A 23,297-nucleotide genomic window follows, 5' to 3' on the forward strand; every position below is an offset into this window, starting at 1 on the left:
TTACACTGAGCTTTTCAATCAGAGCTGCCCTGTGGTATTGAGAAACAGAGTGCATTTGTCTGCAAACACTCATGGCCAAGCAAAGCACTTCCTTTGTTAATGTGGTGAAATGACTCAGTGGGGTGCTCCACGTCTGATAATAGGTGCTTGCATGATAGAGTCCTAAAATTGTCTATGAGACTGTAATTACAGGCAGTAGTAAAATCCAAGCCATATGTGGCAATAAACACCATACTTTCATGCTCTCATGTCTCAGACTAAAGACAAATGGAGTCCCACCCTGCCGTTAGATCTTTGCTCTGTTTACTCATACCATGTAAAATAGACAAATGAGTTGTTTTCCTTACACATTTCTCCATACAGAATTTTTTTATTCCATTTAGTGATTGTTTTTGTTATGTGTTTAACACACAGCTGACAAGAACAGCTCCAGCATGGCCACAAGACCTTCTCCTGGTAGAATGGAATGGATCATCCCACTTATTGTGGTCTCAGCACTGACTTTCGTGTGCCTCATTCTTCTCATTGCTGTACTTGTCTACTGGAGGTGAGTCTATTTCCCTTTGCCTGGAAACTGATAATGATTTAAAACACATTTAAGGTAGTGTTTTAATGTGGTCCTGTGGGTTTTTTTTTATGAGATGTTACAGTGATAGATGCATTAGATAATGCAGATGGATTAGATAATGCTCTGGATGCCAGAGCAGCTCTGTTGGTTAACTATTCAGCTGTCTTAAGTATTTTTGTGTCATGAAGATGAGCTTGGTAGACTTCTAGCAATGATAATATCACCTGAAACGATGATAAATATTTTCACAATTAGTCCCTCTAATACAGCTATAGAAAATATCTTTGTCCTGGCCTTCAGGAAAGGTGGGTGTGAGAGAAAAGCCTGGTGTGACAGGACTTGGTTCCATTTTCCTCAGAGCTCCTGTGCAATCTTAAGCAGTTGTTTTGTTCCTTTGACTGTACAGCAAGAACCAGGGATAACCTTGCTTCACAATACATGGCAATACTCTGAGCACAAGATTTTTAAGCATTGATGTTTAGAAGTGAACCCTGCAACGTCTTGAAAGTAAAGATTGCTTCTTAAAAAGAGTATGTGTTCTATGCCAGTGGGCCATTGGTTTCAGTAGGGGAGACTGGGAATTACATCTCCATTTTATTCCGAGTAAATCAAAACCTTCCACATCTTCTTGTGCCAGAACCAAAATCTAAAAACATCTCATTTGTCCAGTTATGAAAATGAACTGGGGATTAGCCTCATAGCACATATTTAGTAATTATTTCTACATCTAATTAAATGGGACACAGAAAAATAGCTTTGGTTGGAAATAGCTGTCCATTGATAATTATATTTGCAGAATCAATTAAAAAAATACCAAGCTGCTTTTCAGTACATCCATTTTGCTGACAATTAATGGGCCAAATTGTTAAGGCTGGGAACATTTGAAAGAATATTAACGAATAGATGACAATAGTCTTGTGAAATAGTGTATCTATTAACATTTGCAAGTAATTAAATCATCACAGTATGACAGTGAATGAAATTGTACAAAGTTGAACTTGGAAAAGTTCTGCAGATGCCACTGTAGTATCCTGTTCTTCAGTATATATTCTTCATTTCAAGGGCTAAACTTGGTCACGTTCACACCAGGATAGCCCTTGAAGATTATGGTATATCCTGAGGCACTGTAGTGAGAGGTTAGTAATATTTAACTTGCATTGATACAAAATGCTCTTCTAAGTAGAAAAGGTTTTGAAATCAAATGCTAATAGCGATTATCAAGAAGAATGTTGCAACCCCTCATCTGGAAAACAGTTCCATTTTCTGCAATTTCACTAATGGATCGAGAGAAATAATTGCAAAATTAGTGTTTAATTCACTGAAAGAGCAACAGTAGCATCCTTGAGAATATACTGCAGTTGAGAAGTACTGACTTGCTGACCAGTAGTTAGAGACTAATTTTTGATAAATGTTGGCTTGGATTGCAGATCATAATATTATTCTAGTCTAAAATTAAGATGTGTTAATTAAATGTAAATACTTTTTTACTTGAAAATTCCTAACCATCCACCTCATAAAATTTTTGTTTGCTTCATAACAAACCTGCACATAAATCAAGGAAGATACATGAACGAAGACTTTAACTGAAGCCAAATTACTTTTCCAGTAGTGTTTGTTATTTTGCATATGGACAGCAATTGTTTCCTATCTGCTCTCCATAGTATGGATGAGTAGGTGATATTTATTGGTGGCTCTGGTGGTTTTACAGCATTGTCATTAATACCATTGACTTCACTAGATCAATTTTTTGTGTATGATTGATACTAAAAAAAGTGGAGATTAAAAATAATGTAATCATGGAATGTATGTCATGTAGCACTCAAAAGTTTTTGAGAAATATGAAGCAACAAATCGAGGAACAATAAGCAAACCTGAGAGCACAGGTGTAGTAGCTTCAAAATGATCTCCTGTGTGTCTACCTCTATAGTTCTGAAGATTTTTTGAGAGCATATAAAGATGTCAACCTGTGCTTTAGGATAAATGAGAAAGCAGCTAGAACACAAATTGTCCACAGTAACATTTCATGTTGTGCAGACCGTGTCATTGAAGTGGCGACACAGCATTTTCTGTGCCCTTTCCAGTGTGATTACCTTACTTTAGGAAAAATAAAATGTTTATCTCTGTGAGTGTTTTGAAGTAAGGAAAAAACAGATCCTCAAACACCACAGAGTCTAAATTACATGTTTGAAAGGAAAAGTAATCTGGATTTTCAGGAAGAAATACGTAATTTAAAATGTACTGGACAACATATGGAATAATTTGCTAAATAACACCATCAAAGCAAATGGCATGAAAACAAGTTTGAGACAGATTTTTCAGTAAGGGAAACACAGTTTTGATGTGCACAGCAGAGAAGCACTTGTTATGAAAGAATATCCCTCAAGGGGACAGGAATGCTGGACAAGGATCTCTTTTTTGTTTTAGTGTGAGAAAAAGCCTTATAAAACATAACTCAGAACTGGATAATGGAGAAAAGACATGGTTACCCTTTAGCAATACATGGCTACCCTTTGGCAATACATTTTGCAGATAAAACAAATTATATTTTTACTTCAGTGTTTCTGAGCAGTTGTGGAATCAGATGAATTGAGACCAGAATGAAGCAGAGGAAAACCTGCTGCTTGTTTGCTTTGTATCAATGCCCTGTTATCTGGGGACCAAAATAAAGAGTTGGAGAGGTTGCTTGTGAAGGTTTGGCAAATGTCCTTTTATCCAGAGACCAAAATAAAGAATTGAGGACTTTGCTTGTGAATGTTTGGCAAATAATTTATCTCAGTTTGGATCCTTTGTGACTCATTTTGTGATACAGCAATAAAGTAAGTTTTGTGATGATGTCTTGTAAGGAAGCTTTATTTTCAGTTTCCTTTATTTAAAAAAGAGAGTCATAGGAAGCAGTCACTGTTTGATGAAGCTTTTCCTTTCTTTATCTGTTGAGCTTCCATGCTGTGTTCATTAGAGACTTCTTGTAATTGAGTATCTTTGGAAATGATCTTTGCAGTTTCTGAATGAGATTCCTGTATTTGCAGAGGTAATTTGACGTTCTCAGTTTCTTTTTCCATGTGGATCCTGGACAAATGGCAAAAGAATATGATTGATGTTGAAGAGAAAGGGTCACTTCCATCTTCTTAGCATGATGGCCATCTCAGTAATGAAAAGGGATGGGAACTTGCAGGCAAGCAGCAGCTCTGAATTACCCATCACTAAAGTTTCCTGAATTCGGTACTTTTAATGACACTGCTGCTCAAAGAGGGCTATGTGATTTTAAGTTGGTAGAGTAGAAAATAAACTAGGTCAGCACAATGGAAGCTGCAAAAATTGCACTGGCTTTTATCCCTGAACAATGAGGAGAGCACTATCACAGGATGACCAGGAGCCACAAAGTTGTCTGGGGCTGGTTGTCAGTTGGGCTTCCTGGGCAGGAGGGACAATGATGACTCTAAGGTCAGTTTGCTTCTCCACCTCTTTGATTACACTTGAGGAAAAGCTGGCCTGGCTGAACCTTGAGCTATCATGGGCATAATGAAAGGGGACTTTTAGTCCCAGGGCCTCTAGTGATTGAAACCGATTTAGCATCAAGTCAAGAATTTGAGTCTTGGCAAACAGAAAAGGTGAGGAGAAACTGCTTCTTTTTCTGCTTTTGTTTCTTTCACACTGGTTCCTGAAACTGTGTACTATATGCATAGCCAATGAGTATTTCTCAGAAGTATTCACTGGGATTTTAAGATTTGTCACTGGAGCTTGAATAGTACACATCCAGCCTGGTAGAACATGTGCTTAGCAAGGTGCAGTTTTCCAAGCACGTTATTTTTGCATTTCTGGGCATTTGTTTTGCATTTGTGATTTTATACCCAGCCTCAGTACCATGACATCCTTCTGCAGCTCTTCAAAGTCAATTTAAAATTTTACTTAGATTGTCTGCAGCCTTTGCCACTGTTATTCTTACAGCCTTTTTCTACAAGCTCAGAACTGCAGAGTGTGTTTGGAAGTGACCGTCAAACTTTTTAGGGATTGAGTGTGACTTCAGGTTTTTTTTTTTACCAATACAAGTTCCTGTAGCATGCTGAGCCAATAATGCAACTTGAAATGCCTTTTCTAGCACTTCCACTGCATTCTCTTGCAAATTGAAACAGTCCTGAGTATTGATGATTTATGGGAAAGCCAGGGTCAGTGCCTTTCTTTTTCACAGAGGTGCAGGAGGGTGACAGGAGTTGGGAAATCAAGTAAAATACTTTGATATGCATTAACTTTAGGAAAAAAAACCCGACATATTTCAGGAGTGATGGTGACCTTCCACTGATTGTTTTTTCTATTCTGATTTTTAATCTAAGCACTACAATGCTGTAGTCTGTGGTTTCAAAGGGAAAAATAAGCAGAGAATATTAAGAAGCAATTAAGATTTTAGAGTTTAGCCAACAGCAACTTTTAAATGGGAACTAAATTATAGCCATTTCTCATTTTCAGCTAAGAGGAAGAAATTAATTCCAAACTATAGCTGGAGAGTTTTCTTTTTCTTTCTTTTCAGCAGATACCATAATTCACCTCTGAATTATTGCCACCATCAACATTGTGATCCTAAAGACAAAGCAGGAGTATTGTATTGCATTTTTTCTTAAATCAAGCTGTTTATACAGTGCTAATATGTTTACATTCAGGAGGGATTTTTGGAACAACACAGCTGCTGCCTTTCAAAGACCAAGCAAGCTTGCATTGCTTGTTTATAGTCGTGTGTGCATATGAGACAGCTTGGGGAAAAAGATGCCTTTAATTTTCTTTGGGCAAAACCCTAAAGAATTTAGTAGACATTAGGAATTTTCTTAAGTTTTTATTAAGCATCCTGTTGCATTGAGCAGAGTCCTGTGGCAGAGCCTTGTGTTTTTCTGGCAGTACCATTCTGTGCAGAAGAAATTCTGCACCCAAGGAGATGTGGGTGCTTTTCCTGACTTGCTCATTGATTTTCTGTGACCCCAGGCCAAGTCACTTAGGGTTTGACAGCTGAACTCTGTGGCAAAGACCTCAGTGAGAGCAAGCTCAGGTGTTCGATATTTCAGCATCTGAGTTCTGTGACTGGTAAATTAGCACTGAAGAAGGTTGATCACCTCTATTTGTAAATTAGTTTGTAATATAGAAATGAAAGCTGCAACATAATACCAAGAGCTGTTGTAATTACCATGTCTGATAACCATGCCTTGGAAAACTTCCTTTTAGTGTTAAATTCTGTGGAACTTGCACAGCTTCATAGCTAAGACAGTGCTAAAACATCGAGGGGAGAAAAAAAAAAAAAAAAAAAAAAAAGAACTGTTGCCTGTAGCATGTTGTAAAAAGTGCTGAAATTGTTTTTTGAACCTATCTCTAGGTTTTATTTTATGAGTACACAATGTGTTGTTCATCTACTATACTGATTGAAAAAGGACTGCAAATTTGCAGACCATTGTAAAATTGCTTGCTTACAATGATAAAAGCTGCTTTCAGCTTACTCTAAAATATTCGTGATTCTGCTCATTTTCTGACTAGTGGAGGGTGCTAGGTGGTAACAGTTTCTGAGAGCCTGTCTGTTGATTTTAAGGATGCCTCGGGTGCAGTTGCATGAGTGTTTATTTCAGCAGCAGCAGTTCAAGCAGCCTCCTCTATTCCTACCCTCTGTGATAGCAATGCAAATGTTTGTACAACCATGTGAGGAGCTGGATTGTGGAGTAATCCATGGAGAGAAAAAAAGAAAGAGGGGCTTTTGTACCTTGATTTAAGACAGATCAGCTCCCAGCCTGGTTCATGTAGTAACCAGAGTTGTACCAACATAACTGAGGGACCAGCACGAGGCAGGAATGAGCAGGCAGGATGGGGCTGCTCCCAGTGACACTGTCCCCTGTGATGCCTCAGGACAATATCCAGGCACTTGTGTTCAGCTTGGGGATGACAGTGCACCAGAGAGCAACCCAGCTTAGCACAGGCAGTGAGGAGAATTAGCCAACAAGGGCAAGAGCTTTTCTATACTGGGAGACGGGCAACACCACGGGGAGACAAAGGGAAATATGGAGGTGAGTGGTGTGCCTGAAACCTCTTGCAGGTTCCACTTCCTTTTTATTGGCCAGATGTGCCCCGCTTCTACTGGATGTGGCAAATCATGCCTTCATTTTTCTCTGGGAACGGCCATGTCTAGCCTCATATGATGCCAAACAGTCTCACAGGGATGGGGAACGGGTCAGATCACTGCCTGGCAAATTGGATGTGTCCAGCCTGACTCAAAGACTTCTTATCTCCCTGCCTTAGTCCAGGCAATGCAGGAAAAGCACTTCAGCTTTTATTGCAGAAGATCCAGGTTGTATTTGATTTTTCCTGTGCTAAAAGTAAAGGTACTGAAATATTGGGCCCTTTTGTGTACTGTATCTCAAAATGCTGCTCTTTTTCATTAAAGGGAACCAGACCTCTGATCAGTTCCTTCTTAACCTGCATGGAGAGCTGAGCTCATCCTCTGTGCCAGCAGCAGGCAGTTTGCTTTCAAGCCTGAAGCTCAGGGCAGCTGCCAGTTGCTTGTTCTAGCTCTTGGTATCATTCTTTGAGCACTTGTCATTCTTCCATTACAAGGAAAATCAATATGAAAACTTCTCTGACAGCATTTCTGCTCTTTCATCCTGTAACGCTCAGCCTGGGGCGGAGAGGAAGAAAAGCCCAGAGGATCAGCTAATCCCAACCTCTGGCATGCTGCTGCTGGTCCTCCTCTTGTCATCTCCTGGCCTTTCATCCTCTCCTTTTTGCAGTGTGCTGGAAAGGACCCAGCCTGACTGTATGCAGGGGTGCGGGAACACGGGTTTTCTCTGTGCAGGAAGGGCTGAGGTAGGTGAGTGCTGCTGTGTGCAGGGCAGGCTGGGGCTGAGCACCCCATGCTGCCATTCCTTCACAAGCAGCTTCTTGCTCAATAACCATTTCCCAAATGGCTACTTTAGGGCCTTTCAGAAATCGCAGGAGTTGTGAGCTGTTATAGTAACCAACCCCCTGCTGCTGAATTACCCCTGAGATGCCCATTTGGGCTCCTAAACAAACTAACTCATACTCATTAGACAAAAAAGAGAGAGTGAGAGATTTGCAAATGGGAAGTTGCTTTTTAAGCATGCTGGATGATCTGTTAAGGGCTAGTCTGTGGAAGGGGGCATGTTCTCTCATTATATGCCTGTTACTTTTACTATTCTTTAATTAACACTACTTTTACTGCTTCTCACAAACCAGAATTCTTCAAGGTTTCTGTTTCCTCACTGGGGTGGCCAGTAGCGAGCTGCAGCTTTACAAACCAGCAACTTTTGTCTTGAGAAAGGAAAGAAGTTGAAGAGGGATTTGTGAAGCTTACGTTCAGATCAGTGGTGATTTCCAGAACTATCAGAATATCTTCAAAACTCAGGAAATAGTAGTTTCAGTGCTAACTGTACAGTATCAGGAACAACATCAAAAATCACTAATTACTCTTTGGCCTAGGAATGTCCCATTTAAGTGAAGCAGCACAGTCTAGATTTTGCTTCAGATTTAAACCTGAGCAGTCCCATTGATGTTAACAGAGTGACTCCTGAATAACTTCTATTAGCTAAATGAGGCCTTGATCTTGTAAACTCGAGTCTGCCTATATATCACCTATATAATCTTAAATGGGCTCTCAAGAATACGCAATTGCAATATCCAGTTACTTCTCAGCAGTTTCTTTCTGTGTCCTGCATGCCCAGCCTTCATCTTGTTGTCACAAAGCAATGTTTTCCTCTCAGCTGTCGTGTAAATGAAAAGCAGTTCCAGATTTCTAGCAGCCTAGTATATCTCCAGGTGTAAATAAGAGGATTATGGTTGTTCTTTTGTGAGGTACCTTTTCAATGAGTTGGTTAGACCAGATGATAGGCAGGTTTGCTAGCAGAGAAGCAAAACCACCTCTCTACATGAAAGAAGTCTGCAAGAAATATGTGATCTTCTGCACCAACTGTGCTGGGGATAAGGAGTCTTTGGCTTAAATTGCAGTAAGTAAGAAGTTTAGGTATGGCATTAGAAAAAGTTTCTTGACAGAACAGACAAAAAAAGCATTTTTTTCTACAGAATTTCTATCATTTCTGGGTTCCAGAACAAGGTTAAGCAGCCATTTGTCAGGAGCGCTTCAGGAGTCATTGGTCCTGCACAGGAGTTTCAAGGTCCATTCTCTGCAGCTCTGTGGAACATGCTAAAGCACACATGAAAATATGAGAAAGGAGGAGGAATGTTGTGACAAATTGTCCTGTAAATCACAGACTAGAAGCTTGGAAAAACATTTGGAAAACATAGTTTGAATGTGCCATGTTTCAAGTGAATAACGTGGTACCACTTCTACAGGAAACTTCTGTACAACTTTAATATTTTTGAACTCTGGCTTCAATGCTGTGGTCAGTAATTTAGAAGAGAAAATTTCACAAGAAAAACACTTTTTGGGAAATTAAATAGCTTTAAAAAGAAAAGGAAGACTATTTTTTAAGATGGATGCATTCTTTTTCTGTTCCCCTTCTCATCTCAAAGAAACCATTTGTTAACCCATTGTTAGATCTGTTGCTCATTTATCTTTTCTATTGATCTGTTGCTAGTTTATCTCTTATCTATAATATTTCTTGTTTTATAAGAGTATGTGTTAAATTATATGCAGGTATCTTTGGAGTAGATTCCCTCTCATAAATTGGTAGGTTTGGAGCTAAAGGAATGTCTTGGACAAACTGTGAATGAAATATCCTATAATACAAGTAGATGTACCCAGAGGGAACAGTATACCTGTGCTGTGAAACTGTGAATTAACCACAGCAATCAGATAAATTATATTTTTTTTTCTCTCTCCTTGTAACCATAAAATATAGCTATTGAAGAGCCCTGTGCTGTCCTAAGTCCCACAGCAGCATTTGGACAAACATTAACACTAGCTATTTCACAGCAGGATGTGGTCTGAGTGTAAAATTATAGGGTAAGAATATTAAATCAATTCAGCATTCAGAACTGCTTGGGTAAACACTAGGAATCAGCAGACTACTAAAACAATAATAAGCAGAAGTGGAATTAATTTCACATTTCTTAAAACAAAGTACCAGCTGTGCAACTCTGGAAAAGCTGGAAAAGCCTTTGAATGTAGGAGAAACATGTGAATTCATTCAGTTTCATGTAGAATACTGAATTTGATTAAAAGAAAACCCTTTTTCTATGGCTATAAGCAGCATATATTTTATTCTACCAACTTACAGGTTAAAATCCATTTGAGTTCTACCTTTCAAGCTGAAAGAGGCATAGGTAGCCTGCCTGGTTCTTGATTACTGGGCTCATTCATGTATTGGAAACAAAACCATTTTGAAATATCCTGCAAAGTGACATTTATAAAGTAACAGAAATGAGCCCAAACTGAATTTTAAAGATATTGTTGGTGTTAAAACCAAAAAGAAACTAAATAAAAACATTTCCCCATAAGGACCAATGTTCTGTTCCCTGAAGGCTTAGATTTGTTCTTTATTTTCCTTATGATCAAATTATCAGTTACAGGGATATCTTTTTGCACAGTGATTCACTCTCTTTATCATTTTTTAAATGACCTTTTGAAAGTTTCCAGTTGTAGCAGCATGAGCTTATCTCATTCACCTCCATGTCAAGTACATTTTAAGGTGTTACAGATCAAGGCACGTTCTGTCGTGCCACAGGTTGGACTGGGGGCTGTGATGCTGAATCCCTGTGGATGGAGGCATCTCCAAGTCAAGGGATGGCTCCTTTTCCATAGGCATGAGGCTGGTGATTGAGGGGTTCCTCAACTGCAGCAAATCCCTCACTATCGGTGGGTGGAGATAGGGAATAGAGTTTACCCCTAGTGATGGATATTTGACATGAATTTATCAGCAATAATTCCTTATTAGAGAAAAATCTAATAATGATTAATAACTAGTAGCATTTGCATGCATAAATCACCATAGTTTTACTTGGATGATATTTAATATTGAATCTATGCAGGCAAAGCAATTGTATCTCTGTGGAAATCAATCCTAATGAATAAAAAAACTGAAAAGATTTTGAAGATAATTTGAGCAAAGAAAATACTCTCTTTTTTTTGCCTCAGATTGTGGAAATAAAGTTTTTGCTTTCCAAAGAGAAATACAGTAATTAGAAAATTTGCAAATGGAAATTCACCTCTGTTGGTCTTCATCTTTATTTATGTCATTAAATGGAGTCTTTAATTAGCATATATATTATTCATGTTTCGATAAAATCCATTTTATAAGTCCAGGTTCAAATATAAAAATCAAAATAGGCTTCATGCACCCTATTGTTCCCATGCAAAGCAGCTAACATAGATGTAAAGATACGAGGTGAATTGAAACATTCATATTTCATAAGGATGCAGTCTACATTTTCTGAAATTATGGCTTGAACTCTTATTTTTAACTTTTTCTCATTTGCATACATATTAGTCCCTGTTTAAATGATGTGTTAATTCTATTCATTAGACTTCAGTGAATGATTCTAACTCTCCTGATAATCAAGCACAGGTCCCTGGAAAGCAAATTATGGACTTTCATGTTGCCAAACCCATTGTAAATGTGACATTTATCACTGCAAAGCCAACTCATGTGGAGCACTTGGCTGCAGTCAGGAGGACAGAACCCTTTTTCTTATGCTTAAAGTAACGATTGTTATCTGTGAATAAAGACCTGGCACCAGGTCCCTGAGGTCTCTTCAGAAATGATTGGGCATTTCACAACCACACCATGCTCTTGATGCTAAAAATGCCAGTTCAGGTCCTTGGGGGAGGAAGAGTAACTTCACCCAGGTCCTCACACAAATGGCATCCAGAATATGGGCAATCAAAACCTTGTGTTTCCCATAACATGGTGGTGGAGATGAGAATTTGGGGGACCTGCAAGGGCTCTGCAGCATTCTGAAGGGTTTTCAGCTGTCAAAGCAGGAGCCTGAAGGTTTGGCTTTGCTGCTATCCAAATTATATTTCTGCTTTAATATCTCCAAAGTGGTGGTCCTGAAGGCAAAGGACAAAGGTGGCCAAAGTGCAGCAGGAGTTCTTTTTCTGGGTTTCTGAGCCAGATCCTGTCACAAATATGAGTAGAAAAGGGGCAGCAAAACAGTACTGGAGTTAGGTGTCTACTGCTGCATATTGATTTGCCAGGCTGTGACAATTCATCTTTTTAATTCAAGGTATAAAAGCATTGTTATCCCAGTGGTAAACCTGAGGTGATAATTTCACAAGGTTTTATGTTGATGGGGTGAGCCCTGAGTGGTGCCACACAGGGAGTTGCCATGTGTGCTCTGATTAACAAAAAAAATTGATGGGAAGAAAAAAGATTCTTATGCCATCACTGTGAGGAAATGCTTGACATCTTTAAAGGCCCATAAGTTTTGTTTCCATCTGTTTTTTGCACTGTCTGTGTCTTTTCAAAAGCAGTGTTGATGTGCTGTGGGGAATTAATTTAGCTGTTTGTGGCAGCAGAAGGTTAGAGTTCAACATCACTGGATTTGCTATCCACAGAGCAACGTGGAACAAGTTCCCTGCTGTATAGTTTAGAGGAATAGGTAGGAACTACTAGAAAGAGACCTGTTGTCCCTGCAGCACAGTTTTATTCAAGGTGCATGGAATAAGAGAGCAGAAGAGAGGAAATCACAGTATTTGATATACATTCTCAGCAGCTGCTTCATCTCACCATGTCTGAATGTGTAATCTCACTCTCAGGAGCATTCTGCATGAGGAGCAGCTGGGCCCTTCTGAACATAAAAGAAACTCCCATTTCATCCAGGCTCTAGCTAGACCTACGGGGAAATTAAAAGTCTGTGTTTTAATTCAACTCTGAGATTTTGGTGGGTTGCAGCATTGTCTGTAGGGTTTGAGCTTACACTTGGATGTTCTCTCTTTCCTTAGCAATGTTTCTTTGCACTGAAAGCATACAAGACAAGCCCTGAGCTTTATACTAGCTTTTTTTTTTTTTTTTTTTAACTATATAAACTGCCTGCAGCCATCTCCTCCTCCACTCCTTGGATGGCAAGTATGGGATCCTGTTGACTTCCATACTGTCAAGCAGGAACAGGCTGTGCTAATTCCCTGTGTACTGAGCACAGAAAAGGACACTGAAGAATAGGGGCTGTGAAGCAACCTTAGCCCAGGGTCTAAGGTTATCCACATTTTCTGTTAGTTGTTTTTTTGAAGCCTGGAGAGTAGACAGCTCAGCTTGCAGGTAGGGTAAGGGGATGAGTGTTCCCCTTCAATGCCTCATTCCAGCATCTTTTTCCCTTGGTTCACTGAGCAGCAACTTCCCACCCCTGAGAGAGATATATTAGCAACCACACTCATTTTTTTCTGGTGACAGGATTAACTTTAGTATTACCATTGCACTCCACCAGCTTTACTATATTCACTCAGTTCTCTGTGAAGGAGGAGTTAAATTCGTAAAGGTTGGATGCTTTCTGTTACATCTCGTGTTCTGTTTTGACCTTCCTGTCTTCATATATTTTCCCCTTTTAAAGTTCCTAGCTGTATGTGAGATCTTAACATCAGTGGACTGCTTTGTGGAAATAAATATTAATGAGATGGCTGCTGATAGCATCATATGTGTAGAAACAAATGCTTTTATAATAAATGGAATTTAATATTAATTGAGTGGTTTGGAGTTAAAGCAGGATATAAAGTGACAAGCTCATGGCACAGCAAACTGCCCTTTGCAGGAATCCAATTAGAAGAGTTAGCAGCAAATAGTAAGCAAACTTGCTATAATGACACAGGGGCAATGCAAGAGTGGAGCATAATTTGAAGCCTAAGACCTGTCCCCTTGAATGTCTCATAATTTCCATGAATCAACATTTAGTTACAATGTGATGCCAAGTTTGCATTCATCAGCTCTTTCCTGGCACTGCTGCATCCCATTGCTCCAGTCAAACCAGAGGCAGAGAGTGTGTTTTGCAATAAAAGGGCACATCAGTGAAAGGCACGGTGTTCTGCCACACGTCTGTTGGAGAAAAGTGACTCATTTGTTAGCCTGCTGAAAGTACTTTGCATTGAAAATCTTGTGCTGATGTTACAGGGTTTTGCCTGATCACTTGAAGCTGTTAACTTTGCCATTTCCTCGATTAGAATGATAGAGTTGTTGCCTTTCCACATTGCAGTCTGTGCTCATGAGCTGGGGAAACTGATGGCTTGCTGAGATGTGTTGTAGATAAATGGTTAAATTTTGCCTGGAGTAACCAAGTGCAATTGTAACAGATATCTCTCATATCCTAAAGAGTGAAGGAAATTGTTCCTTGGGTTTTAATTGTTCAAAAATATTTTTTCTAAATATTATGTAGCATTTTCATCTGGCAGATGGGATTGCAGAAGCTGCTATATTGAGACTTTGTTTGTAGCATTTCAGACATACTGGATATTGTGTGAAACTGGGTGAGTGAGCCTCTAAAGTAAGGGTGCAGGATGTAAAGTGATGGTGCAGGAGTGATAAAGACCTAAGCACAGCATCTGGGAAGTTGGGGCAGTGCTTCCAGGCTGATGGAGAAGCATGTGGGGGGAAAAAAAAAAAAACTAGCAAAGAGCAACTCAATTTATCTCTTCTGTCAAATGGCTACAATCAGCCAGGAGGCAAATGAATAAATGGATCAACAAGTATTTCACACTTGTGTGTTCTCGACAGGAAATCACAGATCTGAAACCAAATGTCTGAGACAAAACTACCAGAAATAGTGGCAAAATACTCTGCTGTTTAGTCTGCATTTTAAGCATTTTTTTAGTTCACAAAAATCCTCAAATTATAATACTGGAATGAAATAGGAACTTGTCATTGCAGTTCATAGAGTCATAGAATACCAGGTTGACAGGGACCTCAGGGATCACTGCTCCAACATTTCTTGGCAAAAGCACAATCTGGACAGATGGTCGAGCACCCTGTCCAGCTGAATCTAACTAAGAAGTGTCCAATGCTGGGGAATCCACCACTTCCCAGACGAGATCATTTGAATGGTTGATTGTCCTCATTGTGAAAAATGTTTTCTCCTGTGTTCAGTCACAATCTCAGGTTTCCATTTACAAACAGGGATGAAACCAGTGGACTGAGTCGAAGAGCAGGACCTCAATCCCCACTGGAATCTCCCTTTACCTGCATAGGCAAATGTGGCTTCTTGGCCATGGAGACTGCTGCTTCTGTTCTGCTAGCAAGCTCCCTGTCTAATTGCTACACTAATGACAGCAAAAGCACCACCTAAGATCACGTCAGAACATGGAAATGAAATGCATAAATACAGTAGGAGGAAAATGAATCTGAAAATGAATAGAGGTGTCAGGACTGAACAATTCACCTAGGAGCAGACATCTCCTACGTTCCTCGAGGACAATGTCTGCCTCTGCAACCATGTCACTTCATGAGCTTAAAGAAAAGGAAATGCTAAGCTCAGAGATTGTATTTAATTTATATGTGTGTTTCTGAGCAAGTGCCTGATGGTTCCAGGCATGTTTCTTCATACATTAAGCAGTGTTTGTATGCTTTTGCTAAGGTGCAAACTGCAATTCTTGTGGGTTTTTTTCTGTTTTTCCCTGGTCCCACATTTGTCAATACTGAAAGGTTATAAAAAACTTAATAAAAAGTAGATTAAAGCTTTGGAAATAGTGCAAATAAAGCCAACAATCTATAAATAGAGAAAACATTTAACTCTATCTGGTGCTAAGGGATCTAATAATTAACAGAGATTGACTGAATTTCTCCTGTTATGCTTATCTGCAATGAACTTCTGCCTTGATTCAAAATGTTCTCCTCCTTTGATTAGTTTTGTTATTAGATGGTTCCACACACTGATTAAGACAATGAAAAAGCAATAATTTATTTGCCTGAGTGTATACTTACTGAAAATGAGTTTGTCATGAGAATGAGAGCTATTCATAAAAATGAAAGCAGAATAATTTTGACTGATTTCTTAAAGCCAGTGTCTTCTTTATCTGTTAGTCACTTTTCTTTTTTGTGTAATAAATGTGATTTCCTTGACACTAAAATTCAAGGAGCTTTGAGTGGGTTATAGCCCCAAAACTTTAAAGTTGTCCTTTTCTTGATAAATATTTTGAAAAGGAAACTCTTACTTCATTTCAAGCCCTTTCAGAATCATCCTTCTAGTCCTCTCTGCCTCGTGATGTAGCAGATTACACCTCCATTACTTGATCATAATATTTCTAGCATTTTTCATATGTCTTATTTGGTCTTCAGGGATTGTAATTTAAAACATACACAGTTTTTATTTTCTGTGCTGCTTTATTGTGCCTAAGTATGTTTAATACTGTTTGCTGCTTTTTTGTCTTAATTAGAGTTTCTTATAATATCAATTGATTTGGCATTTGATTACTATTTTTTTATGCTATTTATCTTTTTAGAAGCATGCTCACAGGAAATATTGCACTGTTTAATGCAAATGCCACTTGAAGGGTCCTTCTGATGTGGTGACTTTTTACTCTGATGTATAAGTTGGTGTGGTTCTGTTGTGTTTAGCAAAGGGGGATGGGTGTGTAGGTTTACATCACACTGATTGTCCAATTTAACCAGAACACCATTTAGTGGATACAACATCTCTGTGGTGTAGCTCTGTTAATGCAGAGCCATGCCTAAGATACTTAGCCCAGCAGATAAGGAGCACAGGCAGCACTCCCACTAACCTGTCTGCATCTCTCCTGGCATCTGAGATAGGTCACTGTGCTCTGACTCAGGTATTTTTACAGAGCTCTGTTCAGCATAACACAGCAGCACACACAGCTTGGTATTTCTCCATGGTTTGGTTCAGGGGATGGTAGTTTTTTGTCCCTGATATTTGTGTTTCCTTGTCACATTTGTTAACCTTTGATTGCAAGATCCTCATTAAAGCAATCCCTCAGACACACACACTTGAGGCTTCCCCAGAGCTCTCGAGTCACTACCAGATTAATATCAGAGACAGCAAGAAGGAAATCTCCAAATGAGTTGATTGATAGCAAGATTAATGATCCTCAAGACTTCTGTCCAGGTTTATTATTTGGCTGCCTACAAATCTTTGCTTTCAGGGAGATGATGGGAAGGAGGACCAGCTGGCTGCCACCCGGTCTGCCTATATTAGTGTGATGAGGTGATGGACATAGCCCTGTCAGAGCACTCACATTGAGTAGTGTATTTTCAGTGTTCTCATTATCTGCCAGGTACTAAATAATTTGCTTCTCTATTCTTGTGCCAGCTGCTCTCTTCTTTTCCTTTGTGCTGTGCTTCCAAAGGTACCTTTTAGTGCCATTTCTAATTGTATTCTAAACAGTTAACAAGAGAGATCATAAAAAAATTTAAGTAGCTTTTTTCTTTTTTTTTTTCAACCGCCAGTGGAAAAAATTTACCTTCCAAATACACAATGATGAAAAGAGAAAGGAATTAATCACACTTTTAATAGTTTATGCTGGCCCCAAATGAGCTAAACATTAAATATGTCCAGCAGTGTTGGGAAGTCTTCCTAGATCTCCCATGCAGCTTTGGTTCAGGTGCACATTGACATGTCTGTTGAAAAAGGGGGAGCTTCCTGTGAGTATTTCATTATACTTAATGAACTGGCATTTCTACCTGAAGATGGCCAGGCCCATCAAAATAGAGGAAAAAACTTTACCTAAATTTTTAGCACGTTTTTATGTTACACTTAGGTCCCAGGCCATGACTTGGGTTACCTAAAATACTTGTCAGTTGGATGTGTAGAGGTCCCATTTGGAGGAAGGAAAGAATATTTTTGCTAAGAAAAGAGCAGGGCTCTTCTGTTTTGGGAGTAATTATGTGGGAGTAATTAGGGACATTTAAGTGAATGTTCTAAAGAGAGATCCAAGTTTCAGCTCTATTCTCTTAGGTGGTGTCATCTCTGTATTGTCTTTCTTCCAACACAATTTCACTCTGTGTTTAAAAATACCTGTGCCACTGCTCCACCCTGTTTTTATTCTTTTCTTTCCTGAGATTCATCCCAAAGGAATTTATGTCCTAAAATGATAATATCAAGTGTGCCCAATTTTGTGTTCTTAGAGGTGCTACTAAAAGCACCTCTCTAGTAAGAGGCAATCTTCATTGATTGCTGCAGTTCTTGTGATTACAGAACAGCTCTTCACTCTGTTAAATTTAGCTTCCTTCTGTGAGAAAGTTTTAGCCTCCTTTTTAATATTACATGATGTTTAGGGCACTGGAAGTACACATTTTATAGGAAGTGCCTAAGGTATTATTTGATTGGAAAAGACATGTCTGTGTTTTCCTCTGTGATATTCTAGTCTTTGTTATGAATGTTGCATTAAATACTTGGTCGCTCAGGGAGAGGGAAACGAATGCATCAGGTTTCACTTTGGCTTTTAAAACCATGCCTAATTTTTAAAGCCTTTTAAGATACCACCTATAGGTTCCTCTACTTCATTTTTGCCTGAAGACATTTAAGTTTGGAGTGGTAATGCATATAACCAGGGAGCTTGTTCTATTGCAGTAGAAAATACTGATGAGTAAACCCATTCAGTCATCTGTAAAATTGCTGAGTGTATCCAGCACAGCTGTGGTGAGTATTGATTAAACCAGGAGGGAAGGTCTGATGCTGCTGGCCCTGTCAGAGGTTACCAGGGGAGTAATTAGCTACCAAGTATTACAGGGCCAAGTGTCATCACAAATGAGGTTTCACCATTGCCTTCACCATTCTCCAGGGACACTGGGAAGATGGGACAAGGAAGCGTGGAAAACGTTGATGCTGAGTTAAGCTAAGATTTATCCACTTAGAATTTGCAGTTAAAGAGCTTTCTAAGTGCATTTCAGCATTGGCCACCTGGGCACTTTCTGGTCACACAGCTGATGAAGGGGGAAGGACTTGGAAACATCTCATTGTGGTGTGTGCTGTCAGTTCTTAACTGTTTAATTATCTGAATACCATTCCAAAATATTATTTCTTGTATAATGTGAGTTCAATAACATATGTGATGCAAATAGGTCTTTAGTCTCTGGTGCAGGACAGGATCTCAGAGGATCAGGAGAAGAGGATTTTTAATTTTGTGGAGGGCTGTGTAGTCAGCTGGCAAATTTGGGACATAAATATTAAATTAGCTGTCTTTCTGTGTCAGAAATCCCTAATCTTGTTTGCAGATTAGTTTTTCAGATGGGCAGTTTTACCAGTCATGTGCTCTTTGTCACAAACGCTGTCTAAAATTTTGTCCATCTTTTTTTTCCCATCTGCCTTTTCCCAGCCCTTTTTCTGCCTGCGTTTCTCTGTAATATTGCAGAGTGTGTGGTTGTAAGTATGTGTGGTAGGACTGGCAAGTAGTGTTTAGTTCTTTTGAGCTTTTGCAGGACTGTGTGGGTGACAACTCACAAATGTAAAAACTCATTTTTTCTTTCCTACAGGAAGTCTCCTGAAAGGCACAGTCCATTTTTCACCTTTCTGTCTAGGAAAGGATGCCAAGGACTTGGCATGCTGTGAACTTCTGAAAACTATCCATGTACAATCTAGAGCTCTCCAGTTATCCTGCCTGTGCAATGCTCAAGAAGATTACAGGCAAAAATTGCTTTGTTGGGGACAATGCAAGTCATCTTTGGGAAGGATTTTCATGAGAATCAGCATTATTGTAGGGAACGTTTTCTCTTTTCCTTTATTCTTTTTGGGTTTTATGCATTCCTTTTTTGTACATCCTCCTGTAGCTCAAGCTCAGTCAGACTTCAATGCCTTAGCACTCCAGCATAGCACAGGTTCTTTAATAACTTCAGTTTTGAATTCCGATCAAGTGTTAAGACCTGGGAAGGAAAATAATTGTAGGAAATTGGGGCAATATAAGCTATTTTCTGCCCCAAAAAGAGTAATTGCAGCTGCCCCTCTGGTATAATGAACGTAGCATCGCTGCTCCATGCTGGTCACTTATTTATATTCATCAGATCAGTTTTTTCCATGTGGTTTTCTCTTCTCTTTTTCTTCTTAACGCTTGAGTCAGTTTTATGGCTCATAAAAATCAGTGACTGATGACCCCAGCTAGAGCAGTGCAGACTGCAGACAGCTGTTGTCCAGGATCCCATCCACTACTCTGCTGGTGACATGGTCATGATTTGCAGCACTTCTGTTGTTCCGTAGTCTGCAGCTCTTTTCTGAGGAGTCATTGCCAATTCTGACAGTGACAAATGCTTGCCAAGGAATAGTGAAGCTAGTTTAAAGTGCAGAGCCATGTGTTACTAGTACACTTGACTGCATACATACTCTGCTTTTGGTGCCAGCAGAAACCAATCTTAATTGTGTCTCCTGGAAAACACGCAGAACAGTTCAACAAGAATCTGAAGCATCTTTTCTTCTATTGAAAGTGAGAATCAATGTGCAGAGGTAGTGAAAGGGATTGTTTCCTGTCTCTGGATCCTCATTTGACAGCTCTTTGCAGAACAGCACCCCCCAACCCATGATGGAGGAGCATGGTGAATGAATGCCTGTATCCCTGGTTGCATTTGACAAAGACAAAGCCATGTCCTGTGCAGTCTGGTTTAGAGACTGTTATAGATGCTGGGGTTGAACTCTTCTTCGATCTTGCCTGTTCTGCTCACCAGCTAAGTCCTGTGTATGACAGTAGGGTGGCTACAAGGATTACTGGCATCCTCATTAATACCTGAACCCAGCAGGCCCATTTGTGGGGGCTGTTTCCAGAGGAAGGTTTTGCCTGAAGACAGTGGTTGCCCTGCTCTAGCAGTGTTGGAGAGGCTTCTAGGGCTCTTTCAAGCTATTTGCCCCTGAATGCACTAGGAGGTAATGACCTGAGATGGGAGTAGTTGCAAGAAGCTCCTAGATGCTATAATAGAAATAACGTAGTATGAATCTGGCAAGTCTTGGAGAGAATATACACTCTGCTGTATGCCACAGACACTCCTGGATGAAGGAGTAGATCCCTAGTGAACAAGGGAGCAATGAGCATGCCACACATTTCAGTGTGTGAGGCAGGGCACAGCTCCTGGCTGTCCTCAGAAAGCAAAGTGTTCTCCTTTGACTTCTGTCCAGTGTTCAGCCTCTGTCCTGGTGGTTTCAGCAGCCACTGCAGAGGCAAACACCTACCCCTCCCCAGTAATCTCTTGCTCCTTTTCTCCCTGCCTCAGCTGCTCCAAAACAGCACAGATCCCTCGCCTGTCAGCACAGATCAGGGGAAGCTGCCTGCTCCAAACAGAGTACAGAAGAGTAAAGGCCAAATGCTGCCCTCAGAGCTATTCCCAGCTCTCCCATCGACTGCCATCCACTCTGTGTGTTTGGATTGGAGGCAGCATTAACTGAACACTAAGGTGCTATCTTCTACACGAAAATAAAATGCATCCATGCTTTCAGGCCATTATGTGATCTGCTTGTCCCTCTTGCTTTTAGAAGAGTTTAAAGGAGAAGCTGCTTGATATTTATTAACTAATATCCAAGGAAATGTGTTCTGAGTGTCCAAATCTCACGAGGCATCTCTACAGAAGCAAATCGGGTATTTTGCTCAGCAGAGATGGAAGAAGCATTTAACCCAGCTAATCAGGACCATCTCTTGATGTATTTTTATGCTTGCAGCTTGATAATAATGTGCTGCTTGTCTGGACGTGTTAGTTTGCTTTAATAACCCACTGCCAGTATCTCTGCAAAAAAAAGATGCTGGGCAGGGGGATGCTCTCCCTCATGTCAGCTTTGCATTCCAGACCCTGCCTCAGCTTCTTCTCCGGGGAGATGCTAATCTCTCAGTGTTTTACTTTCTGCATTTTGGTCCATATGTGGCAACTGTGTGTCTGATCACCACAATCTCACACAGTTATTGTACCCCAGGGAAAGGGAGGCAAAAAACATATGGGGCTAGAGAAAACGATGTGCTTCACTGCACATAGGCATATTTCAGAGACAACAGACTCTGGTATTTTGCAGGAAAGCTGTGGGCTCTCTGAAATCTTGGAAGTGAAATCAAGGCTGTGATTTGCTTTTCCTCTCCAGTACTGCAGAAATGCAAGAAATATTCTAAAATTAGTGTTTTCAATGTGAAGATTTTAATAATCATTTATGGCATTGACAAGTCCTGATAGCTTATGCAGGACTAAGGACTGCTCTGTTCAGAAAAAAATGTGCTATTTTTTCTGCTGATGGTGTTGGTCTCCTGTGCAAATGGGCACACAGGTGCAAACACCTGCACATATGTACATCCTGGGATTAAGAGTTATAGGCTGAAGTGCTTGTGTGAAAACAGCTGTAGACTTCCAGTTTGCCTAGCCCTGCATCCACTCCCACCTCTCTCTGTGGCTGCTTCTCCAGTGACTCGAAACAAGCAATTTTCTATTCTCATCCTTTTTCTTTATCCAACCCTCCCCTTATATGCACACAGATTTACTGCAGCCTCTTGTAGCCTTAGCAACTGCTGCCACTTAAGGTTTGTGTACTGAGGGAAAGGTAAGGGGTAGGGGAAATGCCAGTGGATGGAAGGAACATTCTAAACTGGGGGAGAAAGCAGCAGATACTAAATTGTCTTCAATGTCTTTCAGTAGCCTTGATACCAGCTATCAGTATTTATTACTGCAAAAGGCTCCTTTTGGGCACAGATATTTCCTCACCTAGTGGGCCCCAGGGTGAAAAATTAACATTATCCAAACTGGGGGCCTGGATGCATCTTCCTGGTGCCCCAAAATGTGCCCTCCCTCCTGGAGCTGCACAAGGAGAGATTCAAGAGTAGAAAACACACCCAGTAAACAGAACTTGCTGGAAAATTCATCCAGCAAGTTTGTCAAACCTATTGTAAAAGGTCTTTTAAAGATCAGTCCACTTCATCATACTCTCAATGTTGAGCCTTCATGGTCCCATCAGTGCTGCCTTCCACTGTCAGTGAGAGTCCCTGGGACCTGGATGGAGTCACCAGGACAGGGATGCAGTGCCCTGTGCACAGCAAGCTCAGCTATAGTGACTCAACTTGTAATATTTACAATTAGGAGCAAGTGGGGGAAAAAAAAGAAAACAAAAAAAAGAGTTTAAAAGGCATATCTTCCCCCAGTGTGCCAGTATCCAGCACTGCATTATGTATGTATATGTGTAAGACAAGAGTGTATTTTAGTGTGATGTTTGTGACTTGAGAAAACATTTTGTCAAATTCCATGGTGACTGCCTTTTTAAAACAGCTACAGAAGGTCTTCCAGGAATAAAATACAAAATTGTTAATTGCTATTAATGATTGCAGAAAACTTCACTATGTGAAGTACTCATTTAATACATTCTTATTCAAACATTGTGTTCAGCAGAGATACACTGGACTGGCTATTCAGCCATTGCCATCGGGGGCCTTACAATATCTCATGATGTGATTATCCAACACAATTACATGTTTTGAGGCTATTAAGAAAAAGCTGTCTTATGGCTGCATAAAAAACCATAATACCAGGCTATCAGAGCCTCTCAGAATATAAAATAACAAATTACAGAAAAAAATTGCCTTTCTTAAGTATCATCAGCTTTTTAAAATCCTGTAAATCCCTACGTAAAGGTCTGTCTTTATATCAAACACCTTCTTAAGGCCTTCATTACTGGGAGAAGCCGTTCAAGGATTTTTGTAGTATTGACTCAAGGGAAAGAGTCCGAAATACATCAAAATCAGGAACATTTTGCCTGTTTCATATTCATAGTTTCTTCCTTATGTGTGACTGATTTATTCTGCTTCGTGCCCCCAGGGTGTGCATTGTCCAAAATAAAGGCTGCCAAAAAAAACGAGAGCGGGGACCAAGTAGGGTGGGGGAAGTTGAACTGATGTTTCTAAATGCTG

At 39.9% G+C, this 23,297-nt stretch overlaps 1 protein-coding gene across 1 annotated transcript in view; it reads left to right on the forward strand.

The window, feature by feature from the left end:
• Nucleotides 1–23,297, forward strand: part of PTPRG (protein tyrosine phosphatase receptor type G) — a 392,351-nt gene that overhangs the window by 324,185 nt on the left and 44,869 nt on the right. The window contains 1 exon segment of the mRNA XM_030458295.1: nucleotides 415–547. Within this exon segment, the coding sequence (XP_030314155.1) occupies nucleotides 415–547 (133 nt within the window).

The sequence above is a fragment of the Calypte anna genome, chromosome 12 (assembly GCF_003957555.1).
Source record: "Calypte anna isolate BGI_N300 chromosome 12, bCalAnn1_v1.p, whole genome shotgun sequence".
NCBI classification, from domain to species: domain Eukaryota; kingdom Metazoa; phylum Chordata; class Aves; order Apodiformes; family Trochilidae; genus Calypte; species Calypte anna.